This window comes from Condylura cristata, unplaced genomic scaffold (genome assembly GCF_000260355.1).
Source record: "Condylura cristata isolate star-nosed mole 26May11 unplaced genomic scaffold, ConCri1.0 scaffold00024, whole genome shotgun sequence".
In the NCBI taxonomy this organism is placed as follows: domain Eukaryota; kingdom Metazoa; phylum Chordata; class Mammalia; order Eulipotyphla; family Talpidae; genus Condylura; species Condylura cristata.
This window is the reverse complement of record NW_004567125.1, coordinates 33,714,173-33,732,252: the sequence shown is the minus strand read 5'-3', so window position 1 is coordinate 33,732,252 and position 18,080 is coordinate 33,714,173. Positions and strand designations below refer to the sequence as shown.

Sequence of the window (18,080 nt, the reverse complement as noted above, 5' to 3'; positions counted from 1 at the left end):
ACCCAGACGTCCCCGGCGCCCAGCCCCCCTCTCCACGCCTCCCCAGCGCGCTCCGCTCTCGGGACCGCACTTACCGGGAACTCGCCGCCCGCTGGCTGGGGCGTCGCACTCGCCGAGCGCCACGGGGACCCCGGGACTGCCACCGCCCCCGCGCCCTTTAGGCGCGCTTAGCCCCTAGCTCTGAGCGGAGGATGCGGGAAGGGGGGCGCGCACCATCTACCCCCTCCCCCCTATGTCCGCCCCCGCTGCCGCTGGGCCTCCGGGTGCGCTGGCCCCGGCGTCTTCCTGGAGTGCCCTCAGCCCAGGGCTGGGCGTGGAGGGGCGCGTCACATAGGTAGGGGACCCCTAATTGAGGGTCAGAGGGCAATTTGGCGCCCCCTTCTACGGGGCAGGGGGAGTGGCGGAATTCCAGCTAAGCCCAGTCTTCCAAGGCTAGGGCTTGATCAGCCTGAGTTCTGGGGTCGGTTCCCTCTCCACTCCCTTAGGGGGAGGTGCGTTGGGGGGGGACAGGTGACCAAAGTCGGGAACACCAGCGACACTTTTTTTTAAACAAAACTTTATTGGTAATAGTTTTCAAATATGTTTACAACAGCACACTGTTCAAGAGGAAGTCGCGTCTTTCGCAGCACACAGGTTGACTTGCCCCTGCGCCCACCCGGGGTCCCACCCTAGGCCTGAGAGCTCCACCTGGTATGGGGAGATAGTTCAGAGAGATAAATTTAGGGATGAATGGGGGTGGTGGCTACCCACTTAAGAGAAAAACGCACAAATTAGAGAGGAAGAAGGGGTGATGGACAACTGACAACTAAGCAGAGAAGCGCCCAGGGTAGGGGGGTTGCCCGAGGCTTCTAGGTGAATAAAACAGGTAAACCCCTCCCCAGCAACCCTGGCCTTCAACTGTGGGTCTGGAACCAGGAAAGGGGGGGGTGAGGGTGGGGGTTGTGGGGTAAGGGCTTTGCCACTCTTCCACATCTTTTTTTTGGAGGGTGGAGGGAGATACTGCCTTCCCAACTGAACTGAGAGGAGGCTGGGCATTAAAATCTAGCTGAGAATAAAATTTAAGCGTTTGGGGGAAGTGCTGCTGGGAGCAAAGACCCCACGCTCAGAGCTCCCTCAGTCTTTTCTTGGGACAACTCTTTGGCAGGGAGAGTGGGGTCAGCTGCTTGTCTGGGTCCCAGAGGCCAAGGATGAAGAAAGGTCTGTTGAGGCAGGGGCTTCCTAAAGGGGGTGAAACCCTCCAGGCTTGGCAGGGGATCCCCAAGGAGGGGGATTAGGGGAGATTAGCAGCTTGGGGCAAAGATTCAACCCCCCCAGCTCCTTCCTTTACAAATTCAGCCTGCTTCCCAGCCCTGTTATAAAGAATTTGAGGAGGGAGGGTGGGAGAGGACGACATCAGAGGGGTGGGGGTAGAGGGAGAAGGCAGGGAGGCATTGGTGGAACTTAAATAAGATTGTAAAAAAAATTTTTTTTTAAATGCTCGCAGGCACTAAAAATCTCCCCTTCCCAGGTGGAATTTTGTAAAGGGAAGGGTGGACTTGCCTTCATTTGCCATTAATGAATGGTGCCTGTGTTTGTTGTTTTTTTTTTTGGGGGGGGTGTTGGAGTTAAGTTTGGGCCCCTCTTTCCACACCCTGTCCCTGGATACACCAGCAAGACCTGGTCTAACTGGAACTGAGAAACTAGTTTAAAATAGGCAGAGGTGGGTTTGGGTGGGGGGTTGGGAGGAGAAAGGCAAAAGCAATAGAAGGGGCAGGAGGACCCAGCAGGTGAGGGGACCAGCTAGTTAGTGTTTCCCTCTGACTATCTGGGCTTCCTGCTCCCCTATCCTGGAGGGTGGGATGGGGGTGAAAATAGATACAAGGAACTCTGGGGCCCTCTGGCTGTTCAATCCAACCCCCCCCCCACAAAAAAGAAAACCCACTGGGGCAAAGGCACACCCCTAAAACTCAGAAAACTCCTTGCCACACTTTTCATTGATGGAGACTCGGATCTCTTCTTCCTCATAGTCGTCAAAGTTACTCGTGTCCCCAGGGCCTTTGAACTTTGGTATGAAAGGAGCTTCCACCTGGAGAGGGGTCAAGAATCACCCAGACCTCAGCAGTCAATAGAATCAGTCCTTAAATAAGTGTGAATGGCCTAACTTTTGTTAGCTAACTTACTCTGATCCCGGCCTGTTCTTAGCATTATATTATGGTCTAACTTTAACCCAAGATACTTATTATAGCCAACTCACACCCATGGGGAAATTACTCCCCAGAGAAAGTGGTGTCTCCTGTCCAAGGTCAAAAATGACCTCAGAGTAGCCACATGACTCTGGAATCCCATTTCTAGACCCCCATTGCTTCAAGCTGCCTCCTTCAGAGCTCATCTCTCTGCCTTCCTCATCTCCCCATTGACAGTCCTTTGTGCTTTTGTTCCTCCTTCCCCCCTCCCCAACAAAAGCATTAATGGGCCAAGAGAGGGGGTCCCACCTTCCTCTGGTAGATAGCAATCCAGTCAGTCGTGGCAAACCATTTGTGGTTCTTGATGTCGTTGACCCCATTCTTGAGGTTCCCAAAGCGCTTGGTGAGATCCACCTGCAGGAGGTTCCGCAGCAGATCCTTCAGGTCTGAGCTGAAGTGGGATGGGAACCGCACCTGAAGAGGAGGTATAAGACAGGATGGGGAGTGGCTGACAGCCAGGGAGCCCAGAATACTATCTTGGCCATTCAACAGTCCTATTGGGCTGTGGGTCCCAAATGTGGGTGTGCATTTGACTCCTGCTGAAACAGCTCACTGGATTTGCTATAGTTTTCCATCTAGGTCTGGGTGGATCTGAGAACTTACAATTCTAGTCAACTCCGTTAGCATGCTCCAGAGGGGGCTACATTGAGACTGGTGCCCTAAGGTCACCTCTACAATACTTCCCATTTTACAGAAGAGGAAAATGAAGGTCAGAAGGGAAAATTAAAATGTCTGTCCCCAGCTACACAGGGGACTTAGACTGGACGATTCCATCGAGGGTTGGAGACTTTAGAACTTGCCTTCTTAATTGCTGTTCCATAACGTAGTCCTGCTGGGTTCTGGAGGTTTCTGGCATATTTATACTTAGGAGAGAAATGATTCTTTTTCTACTTCTCTTTGCATAGCTAAGACTCTTCTATTCTTTAAGACTCAGCTGAACTCTTCCAACACTCTGAACCCATAGACTTGTACACAAGCAGTTGCTGGCTTTACAACCCAAGAACCAACTTCTATCCCTCTCTGCCTCTTTCATGCTTGCTGTATGACCTTGGCCATGGCCCTTAACCTCCCTGGGCCAGGGTTGCTTGAAGGAGATAATGCCGCTGAGGGTGCGTGGGAACTGTATAGTCCTACAAAGAAAGGAATTATGCTCATCTTTTCTTCTTCCCTTGGAATCTTCTATGGTTTTTTTTCTTTTTCTCCCACTGGGTCATTTTTTCAACAACTTCTAGTCTACTTAAGTTTTCCCTTTTATTGGCCTCCTGTACAGTTGATGATTGCTCCCAATCTCCCTGAGAGGCAGGTGGCTGGCTGGCTCCCCAGTTCCTAGATGCGTAAGATGAGGCTAAGAAGACAGGGGTAAAAGGGGCTTGCCTGAGGTTTCAAAGTCAATAGGTGGTAGAGCCAGCAGCTAGAGTGGGGTTGACCTCAGAGTTGCTCCCATTTTCTGTGATTCTGCCCCAGCCACAGCTCCCATGTGTAAATGCTGGGCCAGGGGGAGGGTATAGATGGGTCCTCCTGGAGAGGTGGGTAAGCAGAGGACAGAGGTGGGCTCTTGGTGCCTATGATGACAACACACATGTGCCTTCTCTGCTTCCTCCCTCAGAGTGCTAGGGTACAAACTGAGGAGAACAGCAAGGTTGAGGTGTAGGCAGGGAGGCAACCACTGAACACCCAAACCCTCAAAGGTAGCTCTAGTTGGGAGGTGTAGGCTGCACACCCTCAATGTGGGACTCTGAGTTCTGGGCACAGACCACACTTGATTTCCTGCTGTGTAACTTGTGATCAGTGATGCAGAAGGGGATACTAAAGATGAGATGAGCCTTGTGACAGGCAGAATGGGAGTTTGAGTGAGGCCTAGTTTGTGGAGGTCTTGAAATTAGACAGCATAGTTGTGCCAGGATTTGGCCTGAGCATGGCCATTTGTCCGGCTTTACTATCTGGCCTTAATGAACTTCTAGATTATTATGATGAGAAAGCCTTATCAGTGTGCAGGAAGTCTGTCCCATAGCTGAGCCCCCTCATTCAGGTCTCACCTTCCCAGAGACAATCTTCTCATAGATCTGGATGGGCTGGTCAGCAAAGAAGGGTGGGTAGCCAGCGGCCATTTCATAGATGAGTACCCCCAGGGCCCACCAGTCAACAGCCTTGTTGTAGCCCTGGAGTGGGACAGGTAAGGGCAACATAGTGAGGCAGGGGTGTGAGTGGAGGGCACCTCAGCATCAAGGGATGGGTGCAGGAGCACCTACTTTGCTCAGGATGATCTCAGGGGCCAGGTACTCAGGGGTTCCGCACAAAGTCCAGGTGCGGCCTTTCACACGCTTGGCAAAACCAAAGTCTGTCACCTGTAGGCACAAAAAGAGCAGGTTGGCTGGGAGGGAGGGTTCAGGTCCAGGCTGCCTGGGGCTGCCCCTCGCCTGGCTCGGTGAGCACCTGAATGTAGCCCTGCTGGTCAATGAGCAGGTTCTCCGGCTTCAAGTCCCGGTAGATGAGGTCCAGTGAGTGCAGGTACTCGAAGGTCAACACAATCTGGGCCGCATAGAAACGGGCATGGGGCTCACTGGTGGGGACAAGCAGGAAGGAGATGGGTAAGTGCCACTACTCATGCCCTAGCAGGACCTGCCTGCCTCCAGAGTCCAGCAGGTGGGCCTATAGAGCCACCTCTGGCTCAGCTACCCAAAATACACAAGCAGAGCAGCCTTATTCTTATAAACCCAAAGTGGAAAGAGCCCAAATGCCCATCTACAAAGGAATGGAGTCACGGACTGTGTTCAATTCATACAATGGAATCCCATGCACCATCACCAACATTAGGACCAACTCTAAGCACACTCAAATGCCTAGGTCAAAACGGTTATATGAGGCGAAAGAATGATGACACAAAAAGAACATGAGTTGTGTGATTCCATTTATATCCAGCTCAAAACCTAGACCAAACAAGTTTGTGGTATTTGGAGCTGGAAAGGACAATAGCCAAAGTCAGAGCAGTGTTTTGCCAAGAAAGGCATTAAGAGAATTTTCTGCAGTGATATAAATGTTCTATATGGGGTTTTGGGTGAAGATTACATAAGTGGATGCAAATATTAAAGCTCAAGGAACAGATGCATGGACTTATTGAATATGAAGTTCCTATCTTTATAAATAAAAAAAGCATGAGGCCCTCCCTGGTGGCGCAATGGGTAAGGACTCTACACTGCAAGCTAGCTGCAGCTGCTTCAGTGCGAGTTTGATCCCCTATCCCGGAGGTGACCCACATGGCGTGGCAGACCTCCCCTGACCTGCCCGCTGCTCCCCTCAGCAGTAGACTTAGTTGCTCTGCCTGTTCTGCTCCCCACTCTGTCTCCGGTAAATCATCTCACCGCCCCAGCACCTCTGGCTTATACCCAGTTCTGTATGCATAAATAAGTAAACCTTTAAAATAAATAAATAGAATTAAAAAGTTATTAAAAAACAAGATAAAACATGAACTTAAAAGCTGCATAAATCTTGCTAGCTTAAGATTGTGACATCGAAGCTACCATGTTTGTTGTGTTTCATGGTGGTTGAGACCTAGCAGATTCTTAGCTCAGGGGGAACAAACAATAATCCACAAGGCCCTCAAGAGACCACTTGATAGTGTGCTCCAGATAGCGTGGTCTGGTCTGTTGGGGGCAGCTGGCTTACCTGAATCTTCCGATCCGCCGCAGGTGTGAGAACATCTCCCCACCAGGCACGTACTCCATGACCATATATAAATTAGAGTTGTCCTGTTGGAAGCAGCAGCTGGTCAGCACTCTTGTTCCCTGAGCTCTGGACCTAACTGAAGGCCTGGCGTCCAGGGCCAGCAGGTGTTTAGAATAAAACGACAAGAGCAATTCTGGCTCCCTGAGTATAGCGCATGCTGAGCAAGTGGTGCTGTGCACACTGAACTACCTCTCAACTCCCTTGGCCCAGGAGGAAAAAGATATGGCTATTCTCCTACTTACTGGGGGGCAAAAGTGAGGGCCACCATACCTAGGCTGGAGGGAGGGCACTGTGGCAGCTCATGATAGACCTGACTTGGGCAAGGCTGTTGGCCACAGTCTGGTCACCTGTAAAATATGACTGCAGAATTTGTGGCAAGAGTTTTGGCAAAGGTGATGACAGATTTCAAAGTTGTGGTAGCACAGAATTAAACGAGGTTGGAGGTCCTGTCATCTCCCAGGTTGTAGGCCTTGAAGTTTCTCCCCTCAAGTAGTCTCAAAGTAAAGCTTAGGAAGGCACTCTGAAGAGCTCACTAGGGGTGCTCATGGTGAGCTGGAAACTGTCACGACAAGTCCGCTGGGTGGGACTGATATGACTCCTCATTTACAGAAGGGAAAATGAAGCTCAGAAGAGCGAACTCCCTTGTCAGGATCACATGTCCAGGAAGTGCAGAGCTGGGGTTGCCCCTGGGTCCCAGGTGGTGTGGCACTGAGTATGTGGCCGTATTCAGAGGTCAAGTTTTTGCTGTAAACAGTGGTAGCAAATTTGGTGGAATCAATTCAGTGAACAAGAGGCTGGAAGGTCCAGAAGATGGATTTGGACTTAGCAGAGTGCCTGTACAGTGCACTCCTGAACCTCCTACCCCCATAGCCCTCTTTCGGGGGCTTTGTGCTTGCCCCTCAGTGCGTCTACCTTCTTGGGCGGCCACTGGTTGTCCTCGGCTCCAGTCCCAGCTGAGAAGCAAAGTTGTACTCAGCCATATTTTCCCTTCCCCTGATGGCTGGTACCCACTGTAGTGGCCCTAGCATTTTGCCCTCTATGGCTGGGAATCTCACCTTGAAGGAGAACTCAAGTTTGACAAGGAACGGAAAGTTGACGGCCTGCAGGATGCGCTTTTCATTCAAGGTATGCTCAATCTGTTTCAGTTTCACCACCTGCAGGGACAGAAACAAGCCAAGATGAGGGGACATGAGAAGGACTTTTGATCCCTAATGCCCAGATTAGGGTTGCTGCTTTGAGTGGCTGAAGTCTGCTGGGTTAAGGTGCTGAGGACACATTAAGATGATAGGGGCTACTTGTTCCAGCAGAGCATTCAGTTCAAGGCAAGAACACATGAGTTATCTGGCCTTATGGTCCAGAAGGGTCAGAGCTTTGGTGGAGGAAGTCTAGGGTCTGTGGATGCCCAAATAAGGCACTGGTGAAGTCTGAGAAGGAGTCAGAGACTGCTTCCTGGGCAAAGGGGCAGCTGTGCTAAAACTGAAAAGACACATGGGAGTAGCTGCCCAGGAGGAAGGGAATTAGAAATACTTTCCATCAAAAGTACCCCTACATCCACCAGAATCCTGGGCTGATTCCTCTTCCAAACTCCGCTGTCCCCAGCAAGTGCCCTGACACATCTGACAAAGAGCTCCAAAGGGGCTGCACTGTGAGCATTCAGGCTTGGAAGTCCAGGCACAGAGAAGGGGAGAGACTGGCCCAAGATCACAGGCAGACAGTCAGGGTGAGGCTGGAGTGTGACACTCGCAAGTGACTGGGGAAGCAGGGTTAAAATTTTAAGTATCTGGCCCTCCCTGTCGGCGCAGCGGGTTAAAGCACTGCACTAAGAAGCTTAAGCCACTTCTGCATGAGTTCGATCCCCCGATCCCCGCCTGCCCCGGAGGTGACCACATGGCGCGGCAGACCTCTCCTGACCTGCCCGCTGCTCCCCTCAGCAGTGTACTTCTTGATCTGCCTGTTCTACTCCCCACTCTGTCCCTGGTTAATTCTCTCAGCCTCCGCATCTCTGGCCTGTACCCCAGTTCTGTATGAATAAAATAAATCAATCTTTTTATTTTTATTTTTTATTAAAGATTCTTATTTATTTATTTAAGTACACTGCTGAGGGGAGCAGCGGGCGGGTCAGGAGAGGTCTGCCTCGCTATGTGGATCTCCTCTGGGGCAGGTGGGGAACGAACTCATGCGGAAGTGGCTTAAGCTTCTTAGTCCAGTGCTTTAACCCGCTGCGCCACCAGGGAGGGTCCAAAATAAATAAATCTTAAAAAAAATTTTTTTTTAAGTATCTAAGACAAAGATTTAAAAACTGGCAACACAGTTATAAAATACATAAAAATACTTTTAAATGGGTTACCTATATTAAAATGCAACGCTGTAGATATAGTTTGCATTAATTACAGCACACTATTAAAACAGCGCTCCCTGGTGGCGCAATGAGTTAAAGTGCAGCACTATGAAAATCGGCAGCCACTGCATGCAGCGCTAGTTCAATCCACCACAGGAGAGGTGACCCACATGGTGTGGCAGACCTCTCCTGACTCACCTGCTGTTCCCCTCAGGAGTGTGTCTCAGTACATCTGCCTGTTCTGCTCTTTACTCTGTGTCTGGTGAAACCTCTCACCCCCAACACCTCTAGCTTGTACCCAGTTCTGTATGCAAATAAATAAATATTTTTAAAAAGATTTATTTGTGCATATAGGATTGGGGTACAGGCCAGAGGTGCCAGGGTGGTGAGAGGATTCACTAGAGACAGAGTGGGGCGCAGAATAGTCAGATCAACAAAGTACACTGCTGAGGGGAGCAGTGGGCAAGACAGGAGAGGTCTGTTGTGCCATGTGGATCACTTTGGGGGCTAGGGATTGAACTCGCACTGAAGCAGCTGTAGCTAGCTTTGCAGTACTGTGCTTTAACCTGCTGTGCCACCAGGGAGGGCCCATAAATAAATAAATCTTAAAAAAAAATAGTTTCACCCTACCCTATTTCTTTTGACTTTTTAAAAGAACTTCTGGAAGATTCAAAACCACATGTAGCTTGTGTTACATTTCCATCAGAGAGCACTGTTCCTGAGTGTTTAGTGCCTGGCAAAAAAGTGGTATCTCAGAAGTATTTAAAGAAAGTTGGGTAAATGTCACTTCTTGTAGGAAGATTTCAGGCTTTCTCAAATGCCAGCAAGGTGTCTGACCCATCACAGTGCTGAGGTTGGCAGTGGTGGCCCACCTGTAGGGGAAGTTTCATGAAGGCAGTACCCTGCTTTCTGGCCCTCAGCCCTGGAACCTTACAGAGGCGGAGGAAATAGCTGGTGAGTGGATGGGTGGCAAAAGCACCCCAAGTGGTGAGGATGGCCCAGGCAAAGGCCATGTGGGTGGGACTGTGCTGCCGAGGAGGGCTGGGCTTACCTTCTGTTTGTCGAGGATCTTCATGGCAAAGTGGTTCCCGGTTTCCTTATGCTTCACTAGCATCACCCGCCCGAAGGAGCCCGTGCCGAGGGTCTTGATGCGTTCAAATTGATCCAAATGGGCTGTATTCTGTGGGTGGAAGGGTTGGGGGGGGGGTCATGGAACCCCCTCCCTGTGGTCTCCTTGGGTTGGGGGTTGGGTCTGTAGCACCACCAGCAGAGGGGGCCTGGGGCAGCAGGTGGAGTGAGGGGATTCATTATAGAGGTTGGAAAAACAAGATGGCAGAGGGTGCATTCCTCCTAGCGGTTGGCAGAGGCCAGATCCAGTCCTGGCTTGGGGCCCAGGAGCTGCTGGCAGCTGCATGGGGGGCAGGGGCTGCCAGCTAAAAGAGGGTGTTGGGGTAGGAAAGCCTAGTAGTGGGTGACTGGATGCCTCACCCAGGAGTCCCCAGAGGTCTGCAGCCCACCACAGACCCTAAAATCCCACCCATGTTACAGGGAGGAAACTGGGGGTCTGAGGGCTATTAGCATCCCCTTCCTTGATCTCTGCACCCCTGGGACTTACCTGAGCAGGACTTTCCCATTTTTTAAGAAAATCTTCTTTGGCTTTAGCTAAGAATTCTTTCACTGAAAGGAAGAGAAGGGAAAGTTAGATGGCGTCCCCATCACAACAGGGTGGACCCAGGCTTTTCCTTGGGAGATGCCCACTGGTGGAGAGTGAGGTACAGTTGTTTCAACCCTGAACATGACCTTTTCCCTGTGCCTTCCAGTGCCCTGGCTGAGCCTGAAGGCAGCTTGGGGGAAGCCCTAATCTGGGCTGGGACCTGGGCTCCCTTTACTACAGAAAGGTGGGATACAGTCTCAACTCCTCCCAAATGGGGTACAGAGCAACTCAGGGGTCACTCTCAGGGGGACAAAGTGCAACACCCGGGACAGCCCACCCCCACTCGCCCCAGTTCTGACCAACATTCCATGGCCAGGGACACAGCCAGCTGAGGTATTTATAGCCACAGGATTTGGCTGCTTCTCCAGCTCTTCTCTGGGGAGGCTGGCCCCGGGTGGAGGCCTCTGGGGCTCGGGTAGCAGGCGCCCTTGGGGGGCTCAGCTGTCGCCTTGGCCCCCAGCTGGCCATGTTACTACCTTTGCCAATTGAGGGGCCCTGGCTCCTGAGCTGATTCAAGGGAGGCTTTACCTAACACCACCCCTTCATGGATCCCTCAGCACCCCAAGGTAAACACTGTCATCCTCTAACAATGAAGACTTCCCTGGTAGACCCTAGGCCTACTGCTTTGTGTTACTGCTTCATTGGCTCCTAGGCCAATTCTCTTTTTATCTACCATCCCCATTTAATACTCTAGGAAATGGTGGTTTGCAAAAAGACATTCTCGCCAACGCTGAAATGCAACCTAGCAAAGAACTCTGGGACCAGATGGCATTCAGGTCCCTGGATTGGCTGTATGACCTTAGGCAACTGATCTCACCTCTTTGGGCCTCAATTTTCCTCATCTGTAAGATGGGGATAACAAGTAATCACCTGGCAGGATAGTTGTAAAGACTAAATGAGTTAATGTTGGCAAAGGCAGCTGGAGAATGGCTGGTATAGGGTTAGTGCCATAAAAAGAACGGCTATGAAGCAGGAATATAAAGGATCAGGGGAGAAAATAATAATAATGAACAACTATATACCAGAGACATTTTATGGGGATGGAGTGGGAAATGGGATAAAAAATGGGGTTGGGGGGGAGTGCACTGGGCTGTGGTGGGAATTGGTGGGAAGTCCACAGGGATTACAACTGAGATGGAAAAAGGCACAAAATGATGTAAAAACAAACTATTATATTATTTAAAAAAAAAAAAAAAGCTCTGAGTTTTACTTTTAAGTAGTTTGACTGAGGTATAAAACACAGGAGCGGGCCTCTCTGATGGCCTCGGGGCCTCAGTGCTTCTTCGCTGATGGCCTGGATTCAATCCCCAGCTGGGGGTGACCCACATGCGTAGCAGATCACCTGTCTCACCTGCTGCCCTCAGCAGTGTATTTCGGTAGATCTGCCTATTCTGCTCCCCATTCTGTCTCTGGTGAATCCTTTTACCTCCCTCCCACCAACCTCTGGCCTGTACCCCAGCTCTTCTACATAAAAGAAAAAAATCTTAAAACAAAACAACAAAAAACAGGACTATATCAAGTTCTCAAATACTAGCGTCTCAGCTTGATGAATTCTTCAGCACATTGCAGGACCCCTCTGTATGCCAGTCCCATGCCGAGTGCCCGATTTCTGTGCTTCATTCTGACCCCATCAGCCCAGAGCTGCTCTTACTCCCACGTACAGCTGAGAAGACTGAGCGGGCCTGAGGTGCCCTCCACACCACTATATCCATGCGGTCGGAGCACACAGGGTGTGTCCATAAGGGCACTGCCCTCAACCCCTGAAGTTCCCAGGATGGGCACTACCCTAACGTGTCCCACACACTGGTATTTTGGCCTTGCCTGCTATCTGCCAAATGCACCTGTACAGAGTGCTGGGAATCCATCTAGCCATCACTGCCCACTATTCCCAATCTCTCCCTCAGTGTCAGGAGTGAAGAATCCTCTATGGGGCTATAAGAGTGGCAGGTGGGAGAATGCTGACTGGGAAAGTCTTGAGGGTGACTGGAAAGGCAGGGCAAGAAATGGTCAGGACCCGTAGTCTGGGCAAGAAATGGTCAGGACCTGTAGTCTGGCACTTGACTGGGCCCTCAACTGCCCGAGACACCGCTCTGAACCTGGGGGCAACACCTGCCCTCCCAACGCTGTCACTAGCAGAACCTTTTGGACACAAAACCTCCAAATAATCCACACTGAAATTCTGGATGGGGCTAGGGGAGGGAAAAGGAACCTCCTTGGGATACTGATCTACACACCCAAGAAGGCAGAGAGCAGGGGGCTTGGAAGGTGGTCTCTGAATCTAGCATCAGCTGGCTTAAGAACTGCCATGTCTGTTCTGTGCTTTCTCATGTCTCCGTAGGGCTATACCCCTGACTGTCTGCTGGTCAGAGGTGCCTTGGTTTTACCACAGCCCTGCTCCAGCTCCCAATGGTGCCAGAGGTTTGCCAGATTAGAGGATGGGACATGGGGGTGAGGGGAAGGGGTAGATATAGGAGAAGTTAGTTCACAAAGAGTGAAAATGAAGCGGGAACCATCAGAAGCCCTCCACTCACCTCGGCTTCCTGCCTCTTCAGCAGAGGGTGCAAGGAGGGGTGGAACAGGATAGGGTGATCTAGGGTCCACCGGCCCTCAACCAGGGTGGCTCAGGAAGCTGGCTGTGGCTTAGGAGCCCAAAGGGTGCGGCACAGGTAGCCCAGGAAACGGACAGCTAGGTGGGCCCAGAGGAACAGCTGCAGCCACAGCTGGAAGGTGGTCTCTGAGTCTCCACCCTGGCCACTGCCTGATCCCACCTCCATCCCAGGCTTCCCTGGGCTTTCCATGGACTCTTCCCTTTGCAGGGGGACCAGTAAATACCAGGCCTCTGAGCTAGCTTTCTGGGGACAGTCCCCGGGGACCTGAGAGGAGGAGCTGGTTGCCATGGATCCATTTAAAGGTACCTGTTCCTGGACGGCCAAGGTCTACAAAGGTCCTCCTTGGCAGGAGGCAGTGGGAAGATTCTCCGGAAGGTGTCCCTCTTGGCTGGCCAGTCTGCCCTGGGGTGGGGTGCTAAAGCTAACTTCCTGTTCCAGGGACTTCACTGTTCTGGGATGCCAAGTTCTACCTCCCCTAATAGGTGCTGGACTACCCAAAGAATGGCAGTGCCCACTGAGTAGAGGGGAAGGAGTTAAGACTCAGGTCCAAGCAGCAGCCGGGGCCCCTTTGGGGCTAAAGAGGCCCCAGAGCCCTGTTAATTAGCTGAAAGAGCAGCTGAAAAGAAACAAGAGGGGAGTGATGGTGAGCACCACCCTAACTCCTCCTGGATTCTTCTTTGAACCTGGAGCCCTCAAATCCTGCTATCCTGGGAGAAATGGGTACATTTGCCTTTGTCTTGCTCCTCTACAGGGGTGGGTTGGGGGATGACATCCTGGGGAATGAATGTCCTTGGCCTCTGTCAAACCTTGCGCTGTGCTTGGCTCTGCTCAGACACGAAAAGTCCAAACCAGAAATGAAAGGCTAAACCCAGGGGTAGGAGAGAGGGAGGTGGCTTTGACCATCTTCCTCCTTGTTTCTGAGTTCTAAAAGAAGAAGTTTAGTGGGAATTTCATGTAGAGTGCCTGGCACCCATAGCCCCTGCTACAGTGGCAGAGGGAAACTCAGCCAGCTATTGGCTTGCAGTCTGCTACCCTACCCATATCTCCACATGGGGGGTTGCCAGCCTCCACTCTGGTTAGGATTCAATTTGGGCTCACCGAGGAAACCCCAGACATCCCTGGAAAAGCCAGCAGTAAAGAGCCCACCACATTTCCATCCTGACAATAACGCTTTTCCCCTGTCTGAAATCAGTGTCTTGGGAATTCTGGGGCACAGATGCCCAGCCTGAGCTGGGGCCCCTGCACTAGGCTGGCTAATTAATCTAGTCAAGCTTGGAACTCCTGCTTTAGGCTAGATCCCCTTCCACTCTGAACTGGGTCCCAATACTTGGACCAAAGTCCCATTCTGAACAGGATCTAGTCTATATTAGATGATTTCCCCAGTCTGGGCTGGAACTCAATACTAGGCTGGATCACTCCCCAGTCTGATGGACCCTCCATTCTGTACTGGACATTATGATCTGTATTTATCTATTACGATCCGATCCCAACGCTGAGCTGGACCCACATTCTGGCTGGATCACCCCCTTTTGTCTGTACTGGCCCAACCATGCCTGCTATGCTTCCCCAGATCCTCCAGTCCAGGACAGTTGGTAAGGAAGGGGTTTCCAGAGCCAGCCAGGGTTCCAGAGATTATTCCTCTTTACCTGTTCCCCAAACCCCACCACTGCCCCTCCCTGACTTGAGGGGCAGAGATTATCTGGGAGTTGCTATAGCAACAGGGTTCAGCCTCACCATCGTTGGATGCCATCACTTAGTCTTCCTCTCAAGGCACCAAAACTACGGTGGCTGGGAAGGCTCATGAGACCTGTGTCACCAGCTGGGCTGCCCATTCCCAGAGCCCTGCCTACAAGGGGAGTTAGGGATTGTGAGGTGGTGGCAGTAAGAGAAACCCAACCAGGGACTCAGGAGATTCCAGGGAAGGGCAAATAGGACCCTCAGGCTTTTGTAGGCAACACTGGGCAAAGGAAAAAGCTGCTTAGGTAGGACCCTCTTGGGTACCCATACAACTGCCAATGCAGAGAAGATGTTTGGCTCTTGGACTTCTGTAGGATGTTAGAGGGGAATAATTCTTCCCATCTGCGGACTTCTTGAGGACATTTATCACTCTCAGAGCTTGTCCCTGTGGCTTGGGGGATTGTGAGGGGCTCCTTTTCCCTGGCCCTGCCTGCTTTGCTGTAGGCCTGTTCCCAGGGGTGCTTTCAGCCAGTGTCAGCCAAGGCCTGCGTCCCACTTGGCTACCTGTCCCTGGGGCCTCTTGGGGCCGCTGTCCTCTCTTAATTCCTGCAGCTTGATCAGAGTCCTGGGTTTGTCATTTTTTTCTCTGCCATCTTTGCGTCTTACCTGAACCCTTGCCCATGGTTTCTGTAATTTTGAGTACATATTTCTCCTACCCTACCCTACCCCAGGACTTGTTCTTGACCTTGCTCTCTTTGGAGAATGCTGATGCTATCCTGTCCTGGCACGAGACGTGGCACAAGGGGTTTCAGGATGCTGAAATGTGCCTGCTGAGTGAAGTTTAGGCATTTCCCGTACCCTAATCAGGCTGGTGTCAGGCAGATGAAATTCAGGTGCCCCCTGCAGGCTGGCTTGGCTATTGCCCCCACCCCTGCAAATTTTGTCTGACTCCATCCTCTCAGAATCAATGCTTCAAAGCAAAAAAGGGATTTCCTTCCTCATGCTATTCCTTCTGAGAATTCCTACAAACCCCTGAAAAGAAGTACAGCTTGGTTTCCCAAAGTGTGAGTAAGTCCCAGTGGCAAGGCATGAAATGGTCTTAGGAATGTTTCACTTTCCTAGTTACATTGTATTTCAACATGTATCAGAAAGAATAGTTTGGCATATCTACCCTGTGATTTCATTTGTATGGATCAAGGTTTACATATGAACCAAAGTGAGTCCAAGTTTTTGATATATTAAATTAATATCAATGACTACAGCAAAATCAGAAAGGCAACTTGAGAATGTCTGAGGTCCAGGAAGCTGGCTGGTAGGTGGATCTGGATGTGAATCCTGCCTCTGTGACATTGTCCACATCAAACGCAGAAAGCTCTTTTGGGTTCTTGCTGATGGGGCAGTGCAGTTGAGTCTCAGTACTATAGCTATCAGCAGCCACTCCAGCGTAAGTTCATAGCATAAATTCAATCCCCAGCCAGCCAGGGAGCTGGCCCACACAGCGCAGACGTCTCCTGTCTCGCCCACTGCTCCCCTCAGTAGTGTATTTCAGTCAGTCTGCCTGTTCTGCTCCCCACTCTGTCTCTGGTGAATATGCTCACCACCCCTCCCCAACCCCCACACCTCTGGCCTGCACTGCAGCTCTTATATGCATGAATGGATAAATCTTAAAAGAAAAGAAAGCCCTTTTGGATAGTTACAAAACTGGGTATATATTTTATAACTGGCTAGTTATAAAAAAAATCACTTGAGAAGATAATCTACAAAAACCACTTAGCTTGGTACACCCTTGATAGTCAATAAACAGTAGCAGTACTTCATCAATATACTTCATTTCAGGGTATCAAGCCCATCTTCTGAAAGAGTTAGGGGTTCCTTCTGGAGACTCTCATCTATTTCTTGGGAATCCTTTGCCCTGTTAAGCTTTCCACTCCCCACCCCACGTGTCTGATATATCTTGAAAGTTTTCCAGGACTATGTCATCTCCCCAACTTTCAAATGAGCCACTGCAATATATAGCTGCCTGCTTCCATCTCCCACCTCCTAGGCAGCCTCACCTGCTAGGGGCCCCCTCCAAGCTCATGCCCAGACCTTTTTTGGTCACTATCCACCTGCTTCTCTGTCATCAAGTGCTCAGCTACAGGCACTTGCCTCCTCAACCCCCGCCCATTGGTGACACTTCAGGCCTTCCCATGGCTACTCAATGATTCTTTTGCCATTACTTGAATCTGTATGGGGATATAGTTATGGGGCTTTTATGTCCAGGTCTTTCTGGGAAGGGGCATCTGAAGCAATTAAATGCTGGGTTATTGAGACCAATAATTGAGAAGGGTATATTTAGATGTCACCTCCTCTTTTTTCCTCAGGGCTCCAAGTATTTCTGGGAAACAAGAAGGGGATTCTAGAGCTGAGATCCACCTTTAGGCCTGGAGTGGTAATAATTTTTAAGAATTGGAAGAATTGAGGAAGGGGCTTGAGGCCATTTCTGAAGGCATTTCTAGAAACAGGATGTCTTTCTCTGCTTGACTGGAAAAGGCCAACACTCTGGGAGTTTTGTGTACATGTGGGGGGAAGCAGACTTCTCTCTAGCTGAGCCAAGGGAATGATCAGAATTTGTATGTCCCTGAGCAAGGCAAGTCATTAGATATCACCCATTACATTCTCCCACTTGCCTTGAGTCCCCTTCTCACCATCCCAGCTCAAGCTGAATGAGCCCTGCTAAATCCAGACTTTTCATACCCTTTTCATCTTGGGCCAGAAGACGATGAAGAAACCCCAGAGCCTGGCTGAATGACGGAGCCTCAACTGTGAAACAACCATTTATTGAGGGGCCCTTCACAGAACCTAGAGCTCACTGCACAGCAGGACTTGAGAAAAGGGTCTGCCACTGCCACCCACCAAACTCAAGGACGCAATGAATCCCAACAAGACTGGCTCAAACTTGGCTTTGAAAGCACTGAAGCAGTTCTCTAGGTTCATAAACAGTCTGCTACCCCAGCCAGGGACAGATGCTTGCTTGGAGGACGCAGCACAAGCAGAGAAGCAGAGTAACAGAATGGGAGAGGGGCAGAGGGACCCAGAAAGATCCTGTCCCCTGTGCCAAGTGACACAAAAGCGAAAAACAATGCTGGAGGTGGCTTTGGGAAATGCGCAAGGGGGGCACAGCAGGGTTTTTTGGGGGGTGATAAGGTGAAGAGGGTAAGGGCAAGAGAAAGATGGCGGGGGCTAGAGGGGGGAGGGGTGTGGTCACCAAGTGGCCAAGGTTCCTTCATGGGGAAGGCAAACCCCACAGCACTCCCAGACTGGTACAAGCCTGGGTCAGGGCCTGACAGTGCGTCCCACCTGTGGGAGAGGTGAGTTAGGAAGAGAGGGGTTAGAATCTGGAGAGAGGGGTCAGGAGAGGAGGGGGTGGGGTAGTGACAGGGCCCAATGTAGGGCCCAAGCGGTCAGACGTGCCATGGTTGGCAGTGACAGCTGGGGGGGTGGGGTGGTATACAACCTTTGCAGTGGAGAGCGGTCTCTGCCCAAAGGGGTCCCTACAGGAGTCTTCTACTTGCCCTCGGGCCCAATCGTAGACAAGCAGGTAAGAGGGGCGCTGAGGGGCAAGCAGCAAGAAGTGTGTGTGTTTGTAAGGGAGGGGTGGCGTGGGGGAGGGGCTAGGCGGTGATGGACCGGGAGGGGACTGGCAGCGCGGGGCCGGGATTGGGGTCACGGCCCCGGCACTCACCGCTCTCCTGCTCGCTGCCCTTCTTGGCGGCGGCGGCGTTGCCCATTGCGGCGGCGGCGGCGGCCGGGGCCGA

General features: G+C 51.2%; 1 protein-coding gene across 2 annotated transcripts; it reads right to left on the bottom strand.

The window, feature by feature from the left end:
- Positions 1-1,588: 1,588 nt before the first annotated feature.
- On the bottom strand, positions 1,589-18,053 carry PRKACA (protein kinase, cAMP-dependent, catalytic, alpha). 2 transcript variants are annotated; one of them, XM_004688689.2, is made up of 10 exons: positions 18,008-18,053; positions 9,899-9,960; positions 9,335-9,463; positions 7,001-7,099; positions 5,886-5,968; positions 4,656-4,782; positions 4,472-4,567; positions 4,259-4,381; positions 2,472-2,636; positions 1,589-2,065 (listed from the first exon to the last, which is right to left on the bottom strand). In XM_004688689.2, exons 1-10 carry the CDS (start codon positions 18,051-18,053, stop codon positions 1,940-1,942), a joined length of 1,056 nt encoding a protein of 351 aa, XP_004688746.1. In that variant the 3' UTR covers positions 1,589-1,939. The 2 variants fall into 2 exon arrangements, with proteins under 2 accessions (XP_004688746.1, XP_004688745.1); XM_004688688.1 differs by lacking the exon at positions 18,008-18,053 and adding an exon at positions 14,341-14,504 and having other exon boundaries at positions 1,904-2,065.
- Positions 18,054-18,080: the final 27 nt, after the last annotated feature.